The sequence below is a fragment of the Rhipicephalus microplus genome, unplaced genomic scaffold (assembly GCF_043290135.1).
Source record: "Rhipicephalus microplus isolate Deutch F79 unplaced genomic scaffold, USDA_Rmic scaffold_12, whole genome shotgun sequence".
NCBI classification, from domain to species: Eukaryota; Metazoa; Arthropoda; class Arachnida; order Ixodida; family Ixodidae; genus Rhipicephalus; species Rhipicephalus microplus.
Genome location: NW_027464585.1, coordinates 20,268,388 through 20,287,432, shown reverse-complemented (window position 1 = coordinate 20,287,432; position 19,045 = coordinate 20,268,388). Strand labels below are relative to the sequence as shown.

The 19,045-nt window shown below is 44.9% G+C and overlaps 1 protein-coding gene and 2 long non-coding RNA genes across 7 annotated transcripts in view; 2 read left to right on the top strand and 1 right to left on the bottom strand.

Moving 5' to 3' along the window:
• LOC142783798 (uncharacterized) overlaps nt 1–5,127 on the top strand; it is a 37,311-nt gene extending 32,184 nt beyond the window's left edge. The window contains exon 3 of the long non-coding RNA XR_012888459.1: nt 5,026–5,127. This is a non-coding gene — a long non-coding RNA (uncharacterized LOC142783798). The remainder of the gene's footprint in view (nt 1–5,025) is intronic.
• LOC119167801 (beta-hexosaminidase subunit alpha) overlaps nt 1–19,045 on the top strand; it is a 608,225-nt gene that overhangs the window by 114,363 nt on the left and 474,817 nt on the right. For all 5 annotated transcript variants that reach the window (XM_075882394.1, XM_075882390.1, XM_075882391.1 and 2 more), the window contains exon 4: nt 14,447–14,562. In XM_075882394.1, coding sequence (XP_075738509.1) covers nt 14,447–14,562 — 116 coding nt within the window. The remainder of the gene's footprint in view (nt 1–14,446; nt 14,563–19,045) is intronic.
• LOC142783797 (uncharacterized) lies at nt 315–13,050 on the bottom strand. Its single transcript, XR_012888458.1, has 3 exons — nt 12,173–13,050; nt 11,068–11,222; nt 315–504 (listed from the first exon to the last, which is right to left on the bottom strand). It is a non-coding gene; the product is annotated as an uncharacterized LOC142783797 (long non-coding RNA).

Genomic DNA, 19,045 nt, shown 5'->3' with positions numbered 1-19,045 from the left:
TGTGTCCTTTTTAGAGATTACGCACCCATTGTATATATCCGCACATACTTCCTAGAACTACAACAAAAGTACACATGCCCTGAGTTCTTTACAGATGCCTCAAAGTCCAACACTTCTGTTTCATACGCAGCCATTGGCCCACCCTTCTCAGATACTGGCGTCCTGCATCCTGATGCATGCATTTTCACAGGAGAAGCCTATGCAATACTTGAATGTGTTAAGCACATTGCACATATAAAACTACAAAAAGCGGTAATTTACACGGATTCTCTGAGTGTGGTGAAAGCCTTGAAAACACTTACAAAACGCAAAAACCCACTTCTTGAGTCCCTTTATTCACTCTTATGCACAGCCTACTCATCCAAACAGCATGTTGTAGTCTGCTGGGTGCCGGGGCACCGTGAGATACAGAACAACGTTTTCGCAGATCAGCTGGCTGCATCCGCCAGCAACGATGCCACTAATGAATCAATACCAATCCCTGCACTTGAGATGGAACCTTTCCTGAAACGACAACTCAGATGTTATTGGCAAAACTTGTGGGAAAGACACACAAATAATAAACTACATGTTATTAAGCCACAACTTGGTAATTGGCCGCCCCTATCAAAATCGCGACATACAGAAGTCACACTCACAAGGCTAAGAACAGGGCATACATACTCTACACACTCATATATTCTGTCTGCCAGTGATCCACCATTGTGTACGAGATGTGGAGAACCACTTACGGTTCTCCACATCCTCGTCCAGTGTAATGAGTTGGACGCTCTATGAAAAAAGCACTTTTTACTGCCCTACCGACAGCAGCTCTCACTACACCCTGGGATGCTTATCTGTAGGGATCCGATTTTTAAAATTCACTCATTATTTATGTTAAAAATGATGTACGCAGTTTTCGCTGCATATTTCAAGGTAGTCTGTAACAGGACCTGTGGTGACTACATCTCCGCCATAGCCTTATTATCATGACCTTTTGACATTCAATCTCACTGCACATATTTTACGCCACTGTCATGATTTTAATACTTAAGTGTTTACCCGCATTAGCGCTGGGAATTTTAAGGCCCTTTTACAGCCACTCATCATTGTCTATCAAAATGGCACTCTTTGGCCATCATTTGGCCTTTGTGCCATAAAGCGTTACACATCATCATCATCAGCAAGTTCGATCTCACGAAAACGATCCTGCTGGAATGGTGGCGACGGCGTGTACCGTTGCTCGATGGCGGAGACGATGGAACGGGGCTCGCTTGGTGATGCCTGTGGCGGCCCAGATTCGTCGGATGAGGCGGTTGATTGCAAGACTCAGGCCCGTGATCCACTTTCCGTTGCTGCACCCGCACCGGAATCTGCGGGCCTTGGTCTTGAACGTTGTGGCAGCTCGCGATCCCTGGAAGGCGCTGTCCGGAGGCCCAGACCGGGTGAAGTCCAGAAGGCTCAGGTCCACCACCCGACTGCCTGTCTTCAGCTCCCAGCTGCAGCCTTCCTCTTGCCTCGTTCGCCTCGAACTGCTGGCTCTCTTGCCCTTCGAAATAGGCTTGCTCTGGGGCACACTTGTCTCGTCCCGATTGGCCCTTTAAAACTTCGTCGTGACCAGCCAATGACCCTTGTTTGTTTTATGACTTGGATACTTGCGCTCCGCACTCTTACGTGGACCGGTCCTCGACGTCATCGTTGTTGTTCAGGTTACCCGGCACATGCACTCGGTCATCTTTTTGTTGCGCGCAATTTTCAAGCATTCACAATAACGTGCACCAGTCGCATCACCATCGCACCACAGTACCACAGCCTGAAAGGCAGCTTTGCTGCAAAAGAATTAGTGTGGTAAACTACTTTAAAAAATTGGCAGCTTATCCACGGAGTGATTGATGGAGAGTGGGGTGAAGCATTCGTCCGTCTATTGATTGTTGCTTCCGTCTGTCCATGCGTCCGTCTGTGTGACCGTCCATGCGTCCATCCACCCGTCTGTGCGTGCGTCTGTTTGTGCGTCCGTCCCTGCCTTCGTCCATGCATTCGTGCTTGCTTCCGTTCATGCGTCCATCTATGCATCTGTCCGTGTGTCCGTCCGTTCAACTATTCAACACTCCAAGTAAAACCATCTCGCATCTTTTCATCATATATTCCCCATATAGAAGCATCGCCATCCAGCGGACATTCCAAGGACTAAACGAGAGGTGGCACACGCTCACTTTCTTACGGCTTGCGCTTCGGGTATTCTTCCCACCTTTTACCACCTCGAGTTCATGGTATATACTAGTTCATTGTATTCCTGGCACGGCGGCCCAACGCTCGCTAAACCTTTCTTAAACCAAGGAGGTCACGGCCAGCGATTATAACATAGCAACCTTTACTGTCAGATAGTGCTCAATGTACATGCCAATGGCTTGTAATGAAGTATGAGAGACAGGAGAATTCGGCTTTTACTTTCTTACGGCTTTCGCTTCGTATCTAGTTCCCACCTTTATCCACCTCGAGTTCATGGTATATACTAGTTCATTGTATTCATGGCACTGCAGGACGTGAAATTTTGCCAAGTACTACCTTCATATCCATATATGCTGACGATATTTGTCTATGGACTTCTGCTGTAACTCGTCTACAAGTACGTGCAAGAGTCCAGCAGGCTGCCACTCTGACATGCTCATATCTCCGCAAGCAAGGTCTTTCCGTCTCAACGGAGAAATGTGCATTGGTTGCGTTTACTCGCAGAGCCACGACACAATACCCCGTTACCATCAATGGGCAAAATATTCCATACCAGAAGAACCATCGCTTCCTGGGTGTGATTATTGACAGGAACCTTTCGTGGAGTGCCCACTGCAATTACCAGAAAGGAAGGCTAACTTCCATCGTACATATAATGCGGTTTCTCTGCGGAAAATTTTAGGGCACATCGATAAGGTCAATGATGCAGCTATACAGGGCACTGTTTCTGGTATATTTGCGCTAGAGCTTGCCGTTACTGGCAAGTACGTGCAAGACGAACATCCACACCCTCGAAAGTCTCGACAAGCACTGCGCGTGTGCTTAGGATTACCGCGATGCACCTCAACCTACGGGGCAATTATGATCGCAAGAGAGCATCCAATTCAAACATACATCACCACTGACAATTTGAGAGCCCACATAAGACACCTCTGCCAAGTTCCTGGTCACCATGTTGCAGTGTTGCCACTTCAAAGACCACAAGCGATGTTTTCGAAGATTATTTCTGCCCATAGAGAATGCCTTCCTTTCAGCTTCACTCCAGCAACAAGATCAGCGTCACCTTCGTGGTGCCTACAACACCCACAGGTGTGCCTCGCTGTTCCGAGAATAACGAACAAGAGCCGTCATTCAACAGTTGTCCTACGACAGGTGACATCGTCGCTACTCAACGAAAAAACGGCCAGAGGACCCACATTTACACCAATGAATCGGTCTCTACTGACAGCTCCACAGGTGCTGTTGCCTTCCTGGCGTACCAGGTCACTGTAAAGCTCAAACTGTCGCATAGGACAACATCCACAGCAGCGCAGCTTGCCGCCTTACGTGCTGCTATACTTTATATCACGGAAGCCCGACCTCAAAAATGGGTTGTGTTCTGCGATTGCAAGGCATCCCTTCAGAGCTTGCAATCAGCTTTACGACAAAGGGAGCATCAACAACTAGTGAAATAAATAAGAGAAGTGATTCACGAAGTTTTATCGAAAGGACATGACGTAGTATTCCCATGGTTACCGGGACATTGTGGTATTGTCGCTAATGACCTTGCTGATATTGCTTCCCGATCCACCCACGCGGAGGCCCATAAAACCTCGATTCCATTGTCGAGAACCGACGCCGCAAGGGGCCTTCACTCGTTAGCTAACACCATGTCGGAAACTGGGCTGAGTGACCCAGTGTCAGGAACCGCCGCCTACACAAATTGGACCCATCGAGAAAGCTTCAAGTTATATCGGACCTCTCCCGCCAGGATGCAACTTTACTGTGCCGCCTGTGGTTAGGAGTAGCTTTTACAAAGGCGTACTCCTTTCGCATAGTATTGGCGGAGAACTCCCAATGTGAATCGTCTGATACTGACAAGACAATAGAACATCTACTGTGTTCATGTGAACGTTTTTGGAGCGAACGCAACTTGCTACGCGAAACGTTAGAGACCCTTGACAGTAGACCTTTCTCCGAAGAGAAGATCCTTGGTTCATGGCTGTACGCGTCGCAGGCCGGCAAAGCGACGCGGGCACTGCTACTTTTTCTAAAGACGACCGGACTACGCGACCGCTTATAAGCGTGCAATGGACAAGGTCACATCTACACACACGTTGCCTTTCACTTCTCTCTCTCTTCTTCTTTAATCCCCTCACCCCTTCCCCCAGTGCAGGGTAGCAAACCGGACGTGCGTCTGGTTGACCTCCCTGCCTTTCATTTCTTCCCTTCCTTCTCCTCCTCCTCCTCATGGCACTGTGGCTCAACTCTCGCTAAACCTTTCTAAAGCTAAGGAGGTTACACCCAGCGAGTATAACGCAGCAACCCTTTCTTGTAGGATAGTGCTCAATGTACATGCCAATGGCTGCTAATGGGGATCGCAGTGTGTGCGTTGACTAAAAGCCGAATGCTCCTGTCTCTCTTTTCCCATTAACAGCCACTGGCATGTACATTGAGCACTTTTTTATTGTTTAACAACGCACAGAAGAAATCTCTCACCAGCACAACCTTGGAGGTGAAAGTTTTATACTTGTTACACACTACAACGGCTACAAAGAACGAACGGGTGCCGCTACAAGGAGCTTCACCCTTAAAAACTGAAGGTGCCGCAGTCAATAAGGCATTGACTGTTGTCTTCGGGAAGTTCTAATAGTAAAACTTTCAGTGGAAAACAATCGAATAGCGATCGCTATTCGAAAATTATTTGAAAGTTTGAATATTTGCAATTGTTTTTCTTTTTCAAAATGTAAGAGCACAAATCCGCAACACACCTATTTACTTCATTTCTCAAATTAGGCAATCTTGTAATGAATTGTTCGTCTTTTCTATGCGATGCAGTGCTGCCCAGAGCCTTGTGGAAAAAGAAGCGACGCAGGTGAACCAAAACAACAAGCTGCGACGAGGAGAAAAAAATAAACAGAGAAGTCATTTTCAGTTTTACACTGCTTTGCAAGCCTGCTACTTTTGCCCATGGGCACGTAAACGTGCATGTCTTCATCCACACAGCATTTGTTGACGTAAAGAGAAAGCACACACGAGGACTCGTCACACAAAAACATACCATCCCGCTTCTTAACAACCATACCAGTCCGGGATTTTCCAAAACACAACAGCCCGGGTCTTGCCAAAACACACCAGTCCGTCTCACATATAAAAATGACCGTATACACCAGACCGGCAGTGTACCCCCGAAACCGTGTCTCAATTTCCGCTCTGGTGTGAACAGGAAGAACACAGCAGACACGGCCTAGTACCGTTTTCGACTGGGTCTCACGAGCTTAAAAATGTGGTTGGTAGATACAAAATTGATCTTGTTCTCAGCGTTAGCCACAAGTTGCGGCAAGTATGTCCAGCTTTGCAAAAGAGAATAAACGAAAAAATTACGGCACTTGGAAGCAGTGCTCGATAAAACACAAGTATAAAATTATTGAGCGCCAAACCGATGTAGTGTACAAGATCCATGTTCTTGCTACAAAGGTAACATTGGGCAAGCTAGTCGGTGCGCCAGTATAAGAATACAGGAGCATGCGCGTAATTTAGAAATGTCACAGGCTCTCAATTAGTCATTCAATCAGTCATTCAGAAGTGGTTGTAACCCATATTTTAATAAGATAGGAATCTTGCAATGACACAGAAACCAAGGGTGACGAGATATCATGCACGCTCTTTATATGTCACTGGAAAGTGATAATTGTACCAGCCAGCGTTCTCTAACACTATCAGGTGCAGAACAGAAATAGCCTTTTGTACAGTTTTCTCACATTGAGCTTGTACGAAGGTCTGTTCTTGTCATTGCTGTGCCGTTTCAGATGATATTCATTGCGCTTCTTTTTGGAATGAAGTTAAGTTGCGAGTCAGTGTTGTAGTTTGTCTTTTTTTTCCCGTTTCCCGTTTCCCGGCAGAACCTCCATTTTGGCTACCCTCCTCCTCTGGCGGAGATAGAGAGCTTTAAAACCTAGTTTATTCTAGTAACGTTGGGCGGATATACGAAGCTTTGAAACTGAGCGGTAAGTTTCGATTAAGGTGACAGCGGAATGCAGGCCTGAAGAGCTTCGCCCCTGAGGAGGGGAAAATAAGTCATTCTACTCGAAGGCTGTAAAAAGTGCCCCCTGTCAACGAATGCCATGTTTCCAAGGCATGTGTGATGTCTTGTGCTGCATGAATAGGCCTCTTCTATCATGGCTACACCACCGCAAATAGATGCATTTGAAATAAGCTGAACAAAACTGAAATGCTCGATTGCTCGTGTAACTACAGAGAGAACCAAATCATTTGCTGGTCGCACAGAAAGCAACTCGCGTCAAGGGTGGTGGCTGCGCCACTTTTGCAATGCTGTGAGGCCACTCGTACTTTAGCAAAAATGTTCAGATATAAATTAATTGAAATATAAACAAGTCTGAAAGACTTGGCGGCAGCTCCACGATGCGGTCGGCTAATCCTCATCTGTACTTTATGCAGATCTTCGTGGTTTTCTTGCTACCAGCGGGACACGACGCACCAATATGGGCAGGGCATGGAATTTTTAAGCCGCTTTCCAGGGCAATCAAGCGGCACACGTCACTGAAGATTCTGAAGATTGACCAGTTGGCGTCAGTCTGAGAGCAGCCAGTATCAGCGACAACCACGCATGGGCAAAACACCGGTCAACTTTCCCTGGTGGCAAAATGCACCGGTTCGCCTATAAATGCTGCCGTCAAATGATTGTGGGCTGAAGGGCATGGCGGCAACTCAACGATGCGGTCGGCTAATCTTCTTTTGTACTTCACGCAGATGTTCGTCGCGTTCCTGCAACCAGCGGGAAACGACGCACCAATATACGCGGGACATGGCATTTTTATGCCGCTTTCCAGCGCAATCAACCAGCACACGTCTCCGACGATTCTGAACCTTGACCAGGTGGCCTTCATCTGGAAGCAGCCAGTATCAGCAATAACCACGCATGGGCAAGACACCAGACAAATTGCCCTGGTGGCGATATGCACCGGTTCACCAATAAATGCTGGCGTCAATCGATTGTGTGCTGAAGGGCACGATGGCAACTCAACGATGCGGTTGGCTAATCCTCTTCTGCACTTCGTGCAGGTGACCAGGCGCTATGGAAAATGCTTTCGTTCTAACGACCCATTTTGATCATGCTGCCGTGCCCGCGGCTCATTTGCTTGCTTGTAATTATTCTTGTAGACTGTGCTGAACACTTATCGCTATTGTCAGGAGACGTAGAAACAAACCCTGGCCCTGATGTTACCCAGTTTGTGAAGAAGCTACGAAGCAATTCTGACGATTTAAAAGAAATAAAAAAGGAGCGCCTTACTGCTATTGAGACGAGGCTGGCTAATATTAGTGCCCTAGACAGCAAAAGAGCGAACTGCGAAACTGCAATATGTGCCCTACAGGAAATGTTTCGAAAACTTGAACTTCAGATTGACGATCTTGAGAATCGGTCTAGAAGGAATAACCTCATAATATAAGGTGTTCCGGAAAATGAGAAAGAAAACAGTAGCACTTTGGATAAAACAGTGAACGACAGTATCGTCAAAACATTCTGAAAACCGAGACAGTTGCCTTAGAAATTATACATAGACTAAAAAATCCGAAAACCACTAAATGCAGGCCAATAATTTTGTGACTTGCCGACCATCGCGACAAAATGACAGTATTGCCGAACTGTTACAAGTCAAAAGGCAGCAATTACTTCTTAAGCGAGGACTTCTCAACTCACATTCGTGGCATAAAAAAAACTGTGGAATTATGGTCAATCAAGAAAAGAAGCAGGAGAAAAAGTGACATTAAGCTATGACAAGCTCCGAAATAATGGTGAACTATTTTCCTGGGATGAGGAAAAGAATGAAGCCGTTCTTGTGAGCCCTGACGCAAATGTTCCTGAAAAACAAAACCAAAAACCAGAAAGACGATCTGCATAAGCTACGGCTCTGTAAAGAGAAGTAACCTTCATCAATCTAAACGCACGTAGTCTACTGAACAAATCTGATTTGCTTGAATAATTATTACTGGAACTCGAACCCAATTTTGTAGGAGTTACCGAAACTTGGCTGTCAAGTGACATTCATAATCAGGAAATAGGTAGCCCCAACTACGCGAATATACTGAAAGACCTGCCCACACGTGGTGGTGGCGTCGCCTTTTTTGTCAATACGAAATTTTCTTTCAAGGTTGTTCCAGAAGTTGAAGGTGTAAAAACAATATTTTGCAGAATCTCAGATCATAACTTTGTTTATTGCGCTGTCGATATGAATGAATATATTTCTCATCAACAGGAATCGCTTCATTATTCTTGCTTTACCCATGCTGACGACACAAACATAATCGATTGTCTTGCTTTCGAAAATGATTCATTCGTATCACTTACACATAACCTACCCACTGATATCGAAAGACTTTGGAGTAGATTTACAGCATCGTGACATCATGCACAAAACGCTACGTACCGATAAGAAAGAAAAAAAAACTTGGCGACTAAACCCCTGGATAACACATGGCGTATTATATGCGAAACAAAAAGCAAAACGTCAAGAAAAAAACAGAAAACGACACCAACTATACTTAGTAGACACTACCGGACTGTAGCTGTTAGCGACATGACAAGTAAACTGAGAGATGTTGAAAACAATCACTTTACAAAGATACGTCCCACAGTTTTGAGGAGCGCTTTAAATAAATTTTGGAAATATATAAATCCAAAGAAAAATGATGAGCTCATGCAATCTTCTTAAGACAACAACGATCTCGCTAACTCCTTCAATGATTACTTTCAATCAGTTTTTACGGTAGATGACGGAATAATACCACTCATACAATGTTCCAAACATTCACCAATAAAACCCTTAAAAATTACCGAGCAAGGCAAGGCGTGTTCAATCTACTAATAAATATCAATACCAAGAAGGGCCCGGTTCCTGTCAACATATAAAACATCTTCCATAAACATATGCAGAATGGCTGGCTAAATATTTATGTGTAATCTTTAATAAATCACTGCAATCATGCGTTATCCCCGCAGTATGGAAAACCGCAAAAATTTTACCAAGGCACAAAGTAGGCAGCAAAACCATGGTTTATAATTACAGGCCAATATCGCTAACTTGTTCTTTGTGAAAATTGTTAGAACAGATAATATTGAAACACACAAGTATTCACCTAGAAAAAAAAAGTGATATGCTGTCTCCTGTAAAACACGGTATCCGAAAAGGCCTCTCACCGGTTACTCAGCTTTTAGAATTATTACACAATGCAGCCCAGATAATTGATATCTATAAACATATTGACCACATTTTTTTTACTTTTCAAAAGCATTTGATCGTGTTTCTCACACAAAATTACTAAGTAAACTAGAATTTACATTTGGAGACAGTACCAATGTTCATTTGATTAAAAATTACTTAGCCAATCGCTCACAATTTGTACAGTTACAGGACACCACCTCCAGAATAGCAGCAGTCACGTCAGTTGTGCCACAGGGCAGTGTCTTAACACCAATATTATTCACAATATACAATAATGATCTGTCCCTCTTAACTGAAATAAAACTAAGGCTCTTTGCAGAAGACTGCGTACTTTACCGGGAATTTAATACTCCTACGGATCACCTAATTCCTAACAGAGCACTAGAAGATGTACACGCGTACACGTGAGCACTAGAAGCACTAGATGTACACGCGAGCACTAGATGTACACGCGAACACTAGAAGATGTACAAACTAACTAGACTGAAACTGATGTTTCAACTACTCCGAAACATAATAAAAATTGATACTTCAAGGTAAATATCTTTTTTTTTCACGGCAGACCAACCCATCATAATTATTCCCATTTTCTTGTAAAATACTGTTTTACAACTAATTGCTTTAAACACTCATTTTATCCTCTGATCATTAAAAGTCGGAACTCACTGAAAGCCATCTTAACCACTGAATCATCCATAAACTTTTTTACAGCTGAGATTGAAAGCGAATGGCTTGCTTCGTAAATCGCTCTAATGCCATCATATTGTCAATAAACCCATTAAACGATGAGTCAGTGTCATGTTACTAATACAAAAGTTGTGTTTTTATGATCGTTAAAATTCAAGTGACATGTTTTTCGATTAGTTTGTTGTTCATAAATTTGTTTGAATAAGTTGTTCAATAAAAATGCCGACTTGCTGTCCCTACCCCATATGACAAATGCATGCATTATCTTTTTGCAGTTGTTTTTAACGACAACCTAGTTCATGATTTTGCTATTACTAAAATTGTTTGATTATGTGTTCTTATAAGTATAAGTATAAGTATAGGTATAAGCACGTCTCTGCATGTTCCTTTTAAAACTTTCCTCACACCAATGACCCAAGCATTATCGATTACATGCAAAACTGTTTGATTGAATCCGAGGGCAACAACGCTCAAATACTTTGGAACAAGTTCAAAAATGTGTGTCAATATTGGCGAGATAATTTTGTCCCTAATACAATGAAAAAAATTAAAAAGCGAACGCCTTGTTTAATCGAAAAATCATTCAACTGAAACGCAGGATAAAAAGAGATTAATAAACATGTGCAGAATGACAAAATAAGGCAGATGCAAAATGACCTCGCTGGTGCACTTCGCGCAGCAAAAGATTAATATTTCAAAATATCGCTTCCTAACTTCATAAAAAATGAGCCTGCTAAGTTTTGCCACTACATAAAAGATAGCGAGAAACCAGTTACACAAATATCCGTTCACAGGAAGCTGGGGACAGTTAACTGTTAGATAGCTCAACACTTCAACAACCATTTTCAAAGTGTATTCTTTAGCGCAACTGTATGCGCATGTGACGGCACAATCCTTACATTATTATATACGAGTTTTGTGTCGTTGCTAGGGTATTTAATAGGCAACTTACCTTGAAAACTAAGAGCTCTTCTTCTCCCGAGGAAATTCCTCACACATTTCTCAAGCGATATGCCGAGCTTCTTGCCAACTTTCTTGTAACTTTGTTTCGTGTCTCAGTCATTACTGCACAACTGCCTATTGAGTGGAAGACAGCCCGGGTTGTTCCTGTGGTAAAAAAAGATGACAGGACACTTATACAAAATTATCGTCCCATTTCACTGGCATCCAAAAGCTGCAAACTGTGGAACATAATATAGCTCACTGTGTTCGTGAATTTCTTGAAAATAATGCTGCACTAACAGAACATCAGCATGGCTTTCGAAAAAAGTATATTAACAATAACCCAACTAATAACACCAGTTCATTCATTCACTTCCTCTCTTTATTTGAATGGTCAAGTAGACGTAATATTTTTTGATTTTAGCAAAGCTTTCAACAAAGACCCGCACGATAAACTAATCATAAAGCTTAAAATTCTCGGTGTCTCGGAACACTTCATCAGATAGATATCTGCTTACCTGACTAACACGAAGCAATATATCGACATTAGAGGTAAACATTCCGAAAGTTTGGCAGTCATTTCAGGGGTGCCACTAGGCAGTGTCCTAGGCCTCCTGCTTTTCTTGGTTTATATTAATGATAATGTTGATGTACTAGGTCCCGGTGTTCAAATTCGGTTATTTGCAGACGACAGCGTAATATTCAAAGAAAGTTTTCATCTCGATGATCAGGTTGACTTAAATAGCAGTTTAAATAACGTATTGCAGTGGTGCAAAAAAGGGGAATGGTGTTGAACGCCAATAAAACCGTAATGCTCCCTAAAATGCGTAAAAAAAGCCCCCCCTTCCTGCCTTTTCCTTACAAGTTTGATTCTTCACCACTTAGGCAAGTCCATAGCTATAAATACTTAGGTGTTACAATAACAACTACCTTATCGTGGAATAAACATATAAATATTTTTTCCTCCTCTGCATTCAGAAAGCTCTGCTTTCTAAAACATAATCATCATAATACCCCAAGCAATGTTAAATTACTGGCCTATTATTCTTTATAAGACCTAATAGAAATTTGCGACTGCAGTACGGGGCCCATACACTTAAACTGACATGAAGTACCTGGAAAAATTACAGAAGAAAGCCGTCCTGTTCATTTTTAAGAAGTTCTCATCAGTCGACTCTCCTTCTGAAATAATGAAGGCCAATAGCATTTTCCTTCTTAGCACACGTCGAAAACAGATAAGAATTGAACGTTTTTCTCTTCTTCTGAACCACAAGTTTGCGTTTGACCGATCACCGTAACAAAGATCGTTATCAACCAGACCCACAAGGCAACCTCACGCCAAAACTCTAACACCTTATTTGTGCAGGAGAGACGCCTATATGTACTCATATTTTCCCTGCACGGTGTCAGATTAGAACGAAATAACTCAGGCATCATCATATAATCTATTTCTCATTCGCTCTAAATACCATCGTCTTGAAAATTCACGTTTCCAATCTTTTATTCCAGTGTTTTTCTTTTCTTTTCTATTTTCATCTTGTATGTGCTCTACTTATTGTATACATAAGTATTCATTACTTTCATGGCTTGAACAGTGAAAATCATTGTGTTTCTGGTTTTGCATGTAATATGTATTTATTTCCCCTTTAATCACACATTACATGAAGTATGAATATGTGGTGTTTTTTTCTCCTTTGTCCGGTACATGAGTTATTATGAAATAATTTTCTATCTCGCTCCTCGTGTTCACTATGAGTATATGAAACACTCACCCCAAAAAAATTTTTTATGCCACTTATTGTTTCAACTATGTCCTCTTGTAACTGCCCACGTGCTTGGACCTAAGGGTCTGCAGTATGTAATAAACAATATTGATAAAAAATGATACAATAATGAAATATTTCATTAAAAAATGAAAAAAATGAAAAAATTGAAAAATAATGAAATATTTACATTATTTTTATGTCAGTGTGTAATTCTGGTTTTTCTTGTGTTGTTGTCACAGAACGAGCGCTAAAAATGGGCGCGCCGCCAAATTCTTGCGGTAACGCGCGGAAGAGACGCCAAGAGGTCAAAAGAAAAAAAAAGAAAACAAACATCCAAGGCTCCCCAGGTGCGCGCTCTCCCCTTGGAAGCGTGGCTTCGCCGACGAACCTCCTCACCCCACATCGGCGGCCGAGATAGCCCGCGAAAGTTCTAGAACGAAAGGGGCGTGGTCATACCGAGTTGAGTCATCGGCCGCGGAGGGCATTCCAACCGTCTCGCCCTCTTCCCAGCCTTCGCTGCGTATCGCGCTGACGAAATGACGAGAATCTTCTGGAATGTCGCGCGCAAGGTATTTAACCGAGCAGCCGAAATGAGAGATCAGGAGAAGACGGAAGTGAGCGCCAGAGCGCGAAGGGATCCCGCCGTGTAGTCGGCGAAGGTTTCGTCCGTAGGGACAAAGCAGGAGATGAAGAGGATTTCCACCTGAGGGGTGACGACTCGAGCTACAGGCAAGAGTGTGTGTTTACAGCTGTCAAGCGAAGACGCGTGGCGACAACTGCGTGTGTGAAGCCAACGTGTTCGGGCGAAGAAGTTTGGAGCTTGGAGAGTGGCCAATTGAAGACGCGAGGTTTCCTGGAAGAGAAACTTCGAGGGCGCGGAACGACAACAACGCTGGACTTTAAGTGAGTGATTCTCGGAAGAGTATCATCCAGACTTTTGTTCCAAGAACTTTGGACTGGATAGGTTTTCTATCTCTTTAGTCTTTAAGTGTCTTGGTTGTTCAATGCATGCGACTGCATTGTAGTGCGTATTGTTGTCTTGTCCGTTGTTTCAAGTGTGGTTGATTGTACTGTGTAGTACGTTGTTCGATTGGTGACGTATTGTATGTAAATATTGTGGAGTGTGCATTTTTGTGTATTGTTTTCGATCTGCCATTTTCGAGAATATAATATTTGTTTTGTTTATCAACTCTCGGCTCTGACTTGTTCTTTGGGCCACAGCCGGCGTCCGCTGGCGCGCCAAAAAGGACCACTTCTAAATTGTCCACGCTTTCGTGGTGCGGTTCGGGGGGTCGATACATCGGCCCTTAGAATTAGCCCGGCGATTGCCTCCCTAATCAACGGGACCGGGGTGTGACAGTTGTCATCATTATGACATTGTGTAAAGAAATATTCGCTTTCATATGTCCTCCCTGCCATAATCACTGATGAGATTACCAGTATTCGAAAATAAATAAAATGAATAGGTTCTCGACAAAATCTGCTTGAGTGTCGCACCTTGCTTTTGAGTGACCAACGATTCACCCAAATGACAAGCCTTATGACTACAACTTGGCCGTCATGTTGCCTTTAAGACGGACAATTCAGTATATTGTGTCTTCAAGAAATTTCCTTATTTTGCAGATACTCTGCAGCTGACGGCAGACTCAGGGTCTTTACTCACAGCCAATTCTGTTTGGGGCCTACTCAGGGGCCTTGAGACGTTCAGCCAAATAGTGTACCCATACAATGCCTTTGAGGTGAGTAGTATATCGCTTACTGCAATGCGGCGCACGGGATGACAGAAAAGAATGCACTTGCTACTTTTGCAGACTTAACTCAAGCAAAGCAAAGTATTTGCTCAAAGAGTGGTCACATGGACCAAATGTGAACTGTTTGCTTCTTCGAAGGCGTTTGGTATTAGTACCACCTAAAGACTAAACATTTTCTTTCAGCCACGTGCGACGCCCAGCTTCATAACATTCTCCATAAGGACAAAAAACATGGTATTGTGCCATTTTTGCAACCAACATGTTGCAGACAAGGCACTGAAATGCCACTTATATCTGCAAACAAGACTTATATTGCGCAGAATAATATACGACAGTTATTACTACTATAATCAAAGAGAAATTTCCGATGCAGAATTGTTTTACACGAAACACACTTAACGATCAATGGTCCTGAAGCCAATGGCAATAAAAAGTGATGGAGCCACCCAGAAAAATGGGATCGGTAAAATGATGATTGGTTTTTGCATGAATGAGAACAAAATTACCTAACTAGTTGCATTCACCTCTTACTTATTATCGACAAAACATGAACTCTGAAAAAGCGGAATGTTGGCCAAATTGCCGTTTCTACAAGGAAACTATCGTGAGCTGCGCAACTAAATAGCACTAAAGAAAAGAAACAGACGAGCACTAGCACAAACTATTAACTGATTTTATTGAATGTGGATTCACACTATTATGCATCCTCAAATTGTGCAGGGGCAACGTCGCAACAACCAATATAGGCTGTATAATTTTCAAATGAGGCGCGAAAGAAACCAAATTCAACACCACGCCCTGCTCACCTGCTATGCTTCTAAAAAATGTCTACCCAAATACTCCCAAGGCATGGTTAACCAGTCAGAGCTGAATTTTGCGGCTCGGTGTCGAGCAGTGTGTTCAATCTCACCTGCCCTGGAGCACTTCACAATTATTGGTTACGTGTTCCTGCTTTTTTAATGAGGTTCAACGCACACTCGATTTGGGTTTACCACAGCGCTTATTTCGCATGCCACTCAATGAGATTTGCCTGATAACCTGCACAGGAAGTATAATGAGTGCTTAAAAGGTAATCAAAGCGGTTGTTCTCAAACGACAGGCGGTCACCGACGTTGCGGCCGAAGCCAAAGTGCCGCACGAAAAACTCCTACCAAAAGTGGGCGTTCACTCCGGCAAACGTGCTCCTGCCATCTCACTGACGCTGTTGTGTCCGCAATGCCGCTAGTTCAGCGCAGTATCGTCGCAAGCATTTCACATCGCCGGGTAATTCGGAGGTGTGGTTTGCAGGATCCACCCGCAAACGGCACTTGCATTCCCGTTCGCGCTTTGGCGCTACTTCGAAGGCCGCTGGATCATCTGTACCCAGTTGGCGCCGGCACTCGGCCTCCAGGACCTGTTTTGGGCTCGGACTGCACCATCGGCCTGGCGAATGCGAGCTCTCTCATGTTTCTACCGTCGACGCTCTTCTATAAATTTCCGTAGCTAAACAACGTGGCAGCTCGCAGAGGTACATGATGCGTGCATGCTGTTGCGACGCGCGCCTCCGACGACGTTACGAAGGGCGCTACGAATCTCACTGCTGCAACCACTGTTTCGAAAGACGGCGACGCCAACACGGTCCCGAAGGCGCCACTGCTTCGAAATCCGCAAGGGAAGGTCACCAGCCGTTTGGTAGCGTAGGTTTCTCAGCTCGCGACTGCTTCTGCGCTGAGCTGATAGACGAGTGGACGAGACGACGGTGAGTTAAACAAGGTTTATGTACAGCATATATACAGAGGCGTTACAAATTCGGCACTGGGGCCGACAGAGACTCGAAGAGCCGAGCTCTCCTCTCTAACACATAGGTCTGCTCTCAAATGGGTCCGCTGTAAAAAGGGATCTCTTCGACGCGCCGCAGGGCTTCTTTTATATGCACCGGGTCCAACCCGAATGTCCAACCAGAAGCGCCGCTGGTCGCGAGGTCAGAATCCTCCAATGAGGTCGCCGCTGCGCCGTGTCCTTCTTTCTCATCGAATCTGGAGAGGCTGCGCTGCAGGTGGCTGCACCCTAGGACAAGTGACGTCGCCGCGCATTGCGTCAGCCGCCCCCACCCCCCCCCCCCCCAGACAGGAAGACGCCAGTTGTTTACTCGACGGGCTTGCTGGCTGCGCTGACTGACTGCACGTGCGCGCCAGAAAGGCGCCGAGGCATGATGACGCCGTTGAGTTCTTGATTGCGTCAGGCGGCCTTGACACAGATTGCCTTTTTCAGAGGCACGGACGTTCGCTGTGGACTCGCAGACATAACAGCACCCCCGCCGCCAGACAATGCGCCGGAAAGACGAGCTGCTTCCACGGGGCTCGGATGACAGGCGCGCTCGTTCGCCAGGTCTCTCCAGGTTCGCCTCCAGGGCCATGGGGAGAATGCAGCTCCAGACTCCGTTCTGGGAACACATCCCATTCTTGAGGACGGATCCCAGCTCCACTGGCTTGTCGCCACAACTTGTTGACCAGCTTCGCTCGTCTCTGACGATCCTTGGTTTCAGCACTTGTCGATGGTTCTGCAACTTGTCAAGAGCGGATCGACAACAGACAACACACGACACAAGCAAGTGCCCTCGGTCATCCGACAGAACACCAGACAAACTATAGTACAACATATACCTAGCTACGTGTCTATCGGAATTTCGTTCCCTCTACATCAAGAGGCATATGTGCGACACAAGACGCTTAAAATGAGAGCTCGAATTTTCACACTTACAACAACGCAACGAATTAGAATACCACATAAAGTTGGCCCCTTGAGATCACTCTGAACGAGAGCGCTCAGCCCAGGTCGTGATGAGGTCAAAGTTTTGCCCCGAATCGCCAGCGAGAAACCGAAAGGTCGAGAAGGTACTAACTAAACGCACGGCTCAATGCGTCTGCATTAGCGTTTAGCGTTCTTTTTTTTAGCAAACGTCGAAGTTGTGCCGTAAGAGTATGATGCTCCATCTCAGTAACCGGCCACTTTTAGGCGACGATACCTATGCGGTACCAAGAGCGGCTCACACTTGCGACGTTGCACAGGGGAACAACGATACGGCTTGCTACGGATTGACTCCTCACAAGTTAGCTTGACATCGTGTTCGATCACCGTCGTGTTTCCGGGACGGTCCGAACACACGTCTGCAATCTCGGAAACAATCTTTCTCGGGTCCTCCTTTTGGACTTCACTTAACCTAGGCTCTAGGATCACCTGCTGCAAGATTACCTCCAATTCCCTTTCGACTACATCACTAGAACTTTAAATTTCTGCTCCCTCTTCCTCTGAAGCATTCAATAGCTGATTTACGAATGCTTTCAAGTTACTGTGGTAAATTTTGTTCGGCCGCCTTCCTAATTTCAATTCATAATTGGTATCAGAAAGCTTCGATATTACTTTGGTAGGCCCTTCCCAATAACCCTCAAGCTTGTTCTTTTTCGACGGCTGCAGCAGCAATACCTGACTTCCTACTTCAAAAGCGCGCTTCTTCGCCGATTTGTCGTAGTACTCCTTCGACAATATTTGTGAAGCTTTCATGTGGCTTTCCCCTAGCGCTTTAATCGAGAGGTCCGCACGCTGCTCTTGAATGAGCGTCTCTCGATCAACCCTCGACAGCTCAATCCAACTTTCCGCTACAGGCGAAAGCGTTGCAATCCTCTCGCTCTGACTCAATGGCGCCATGTCGTCTCCCCTCCACGCATACCGCGCCGGTCGCTTCGGCGACGGGCCGCTCGCGTGACTGCTCACATGACTCACGCGGAAAATTTTCTCTCTGAGGTTCTGTCGACCCGCCGACAAGGTCACTTGAGAGTTCACCACATTGAACAAGATCAAGCTCCTGCGAAAGCTTCCGCGCTTGCGATCGCGTGAGGGCCATGTACGCCAAGTTGGGGAAGAACGATTTACCCTGTTCTTTGAGAAGCTGCTCTGAGTTGTTAGAGAAAAGATAAGGAAAACGATCGGGAAGCGCGGCAGACACAGCCGCTTTGGTGCGAAGCTTACCGAACGGGCCTTCAATGACAACCGTGGCGATTTGTAAGCAAACACTCTGCTCCTCGGCGACTTGCCTGATCCACGCGAATTCTCCTGTAAAGTCCCCCGGAGACACCAATGAAGGATGGAGAACGTCCATGGTTGCCGCTGAGTCTCTAAGTGCTCGGCACGTTTTCCCATTCAAACTAATTTTTTGGATATACGGCTCTAACAACCGCATGTTCTTTTCCGATTCTCGATTTGCTGCGAAAGCAAACTTTTGCTTACAGTTTATCGCGATGTGCCCTTCCTTTTTGCAGTTGTAGCAGATTAGTCGCTTCCGTGATTCAAACGCCCGTGTGATATAAGTGCGTTGTTTAGGAACCTCACTCGATTTCTCCGCTTGTTTGCCCTTCCCCTACTCTGTCCTTCGTAAGAGACGGGTCCTTCTTGAAATTACGGTGCGGAGCGGGTTTCCATTGATCAGGTTTCTTCG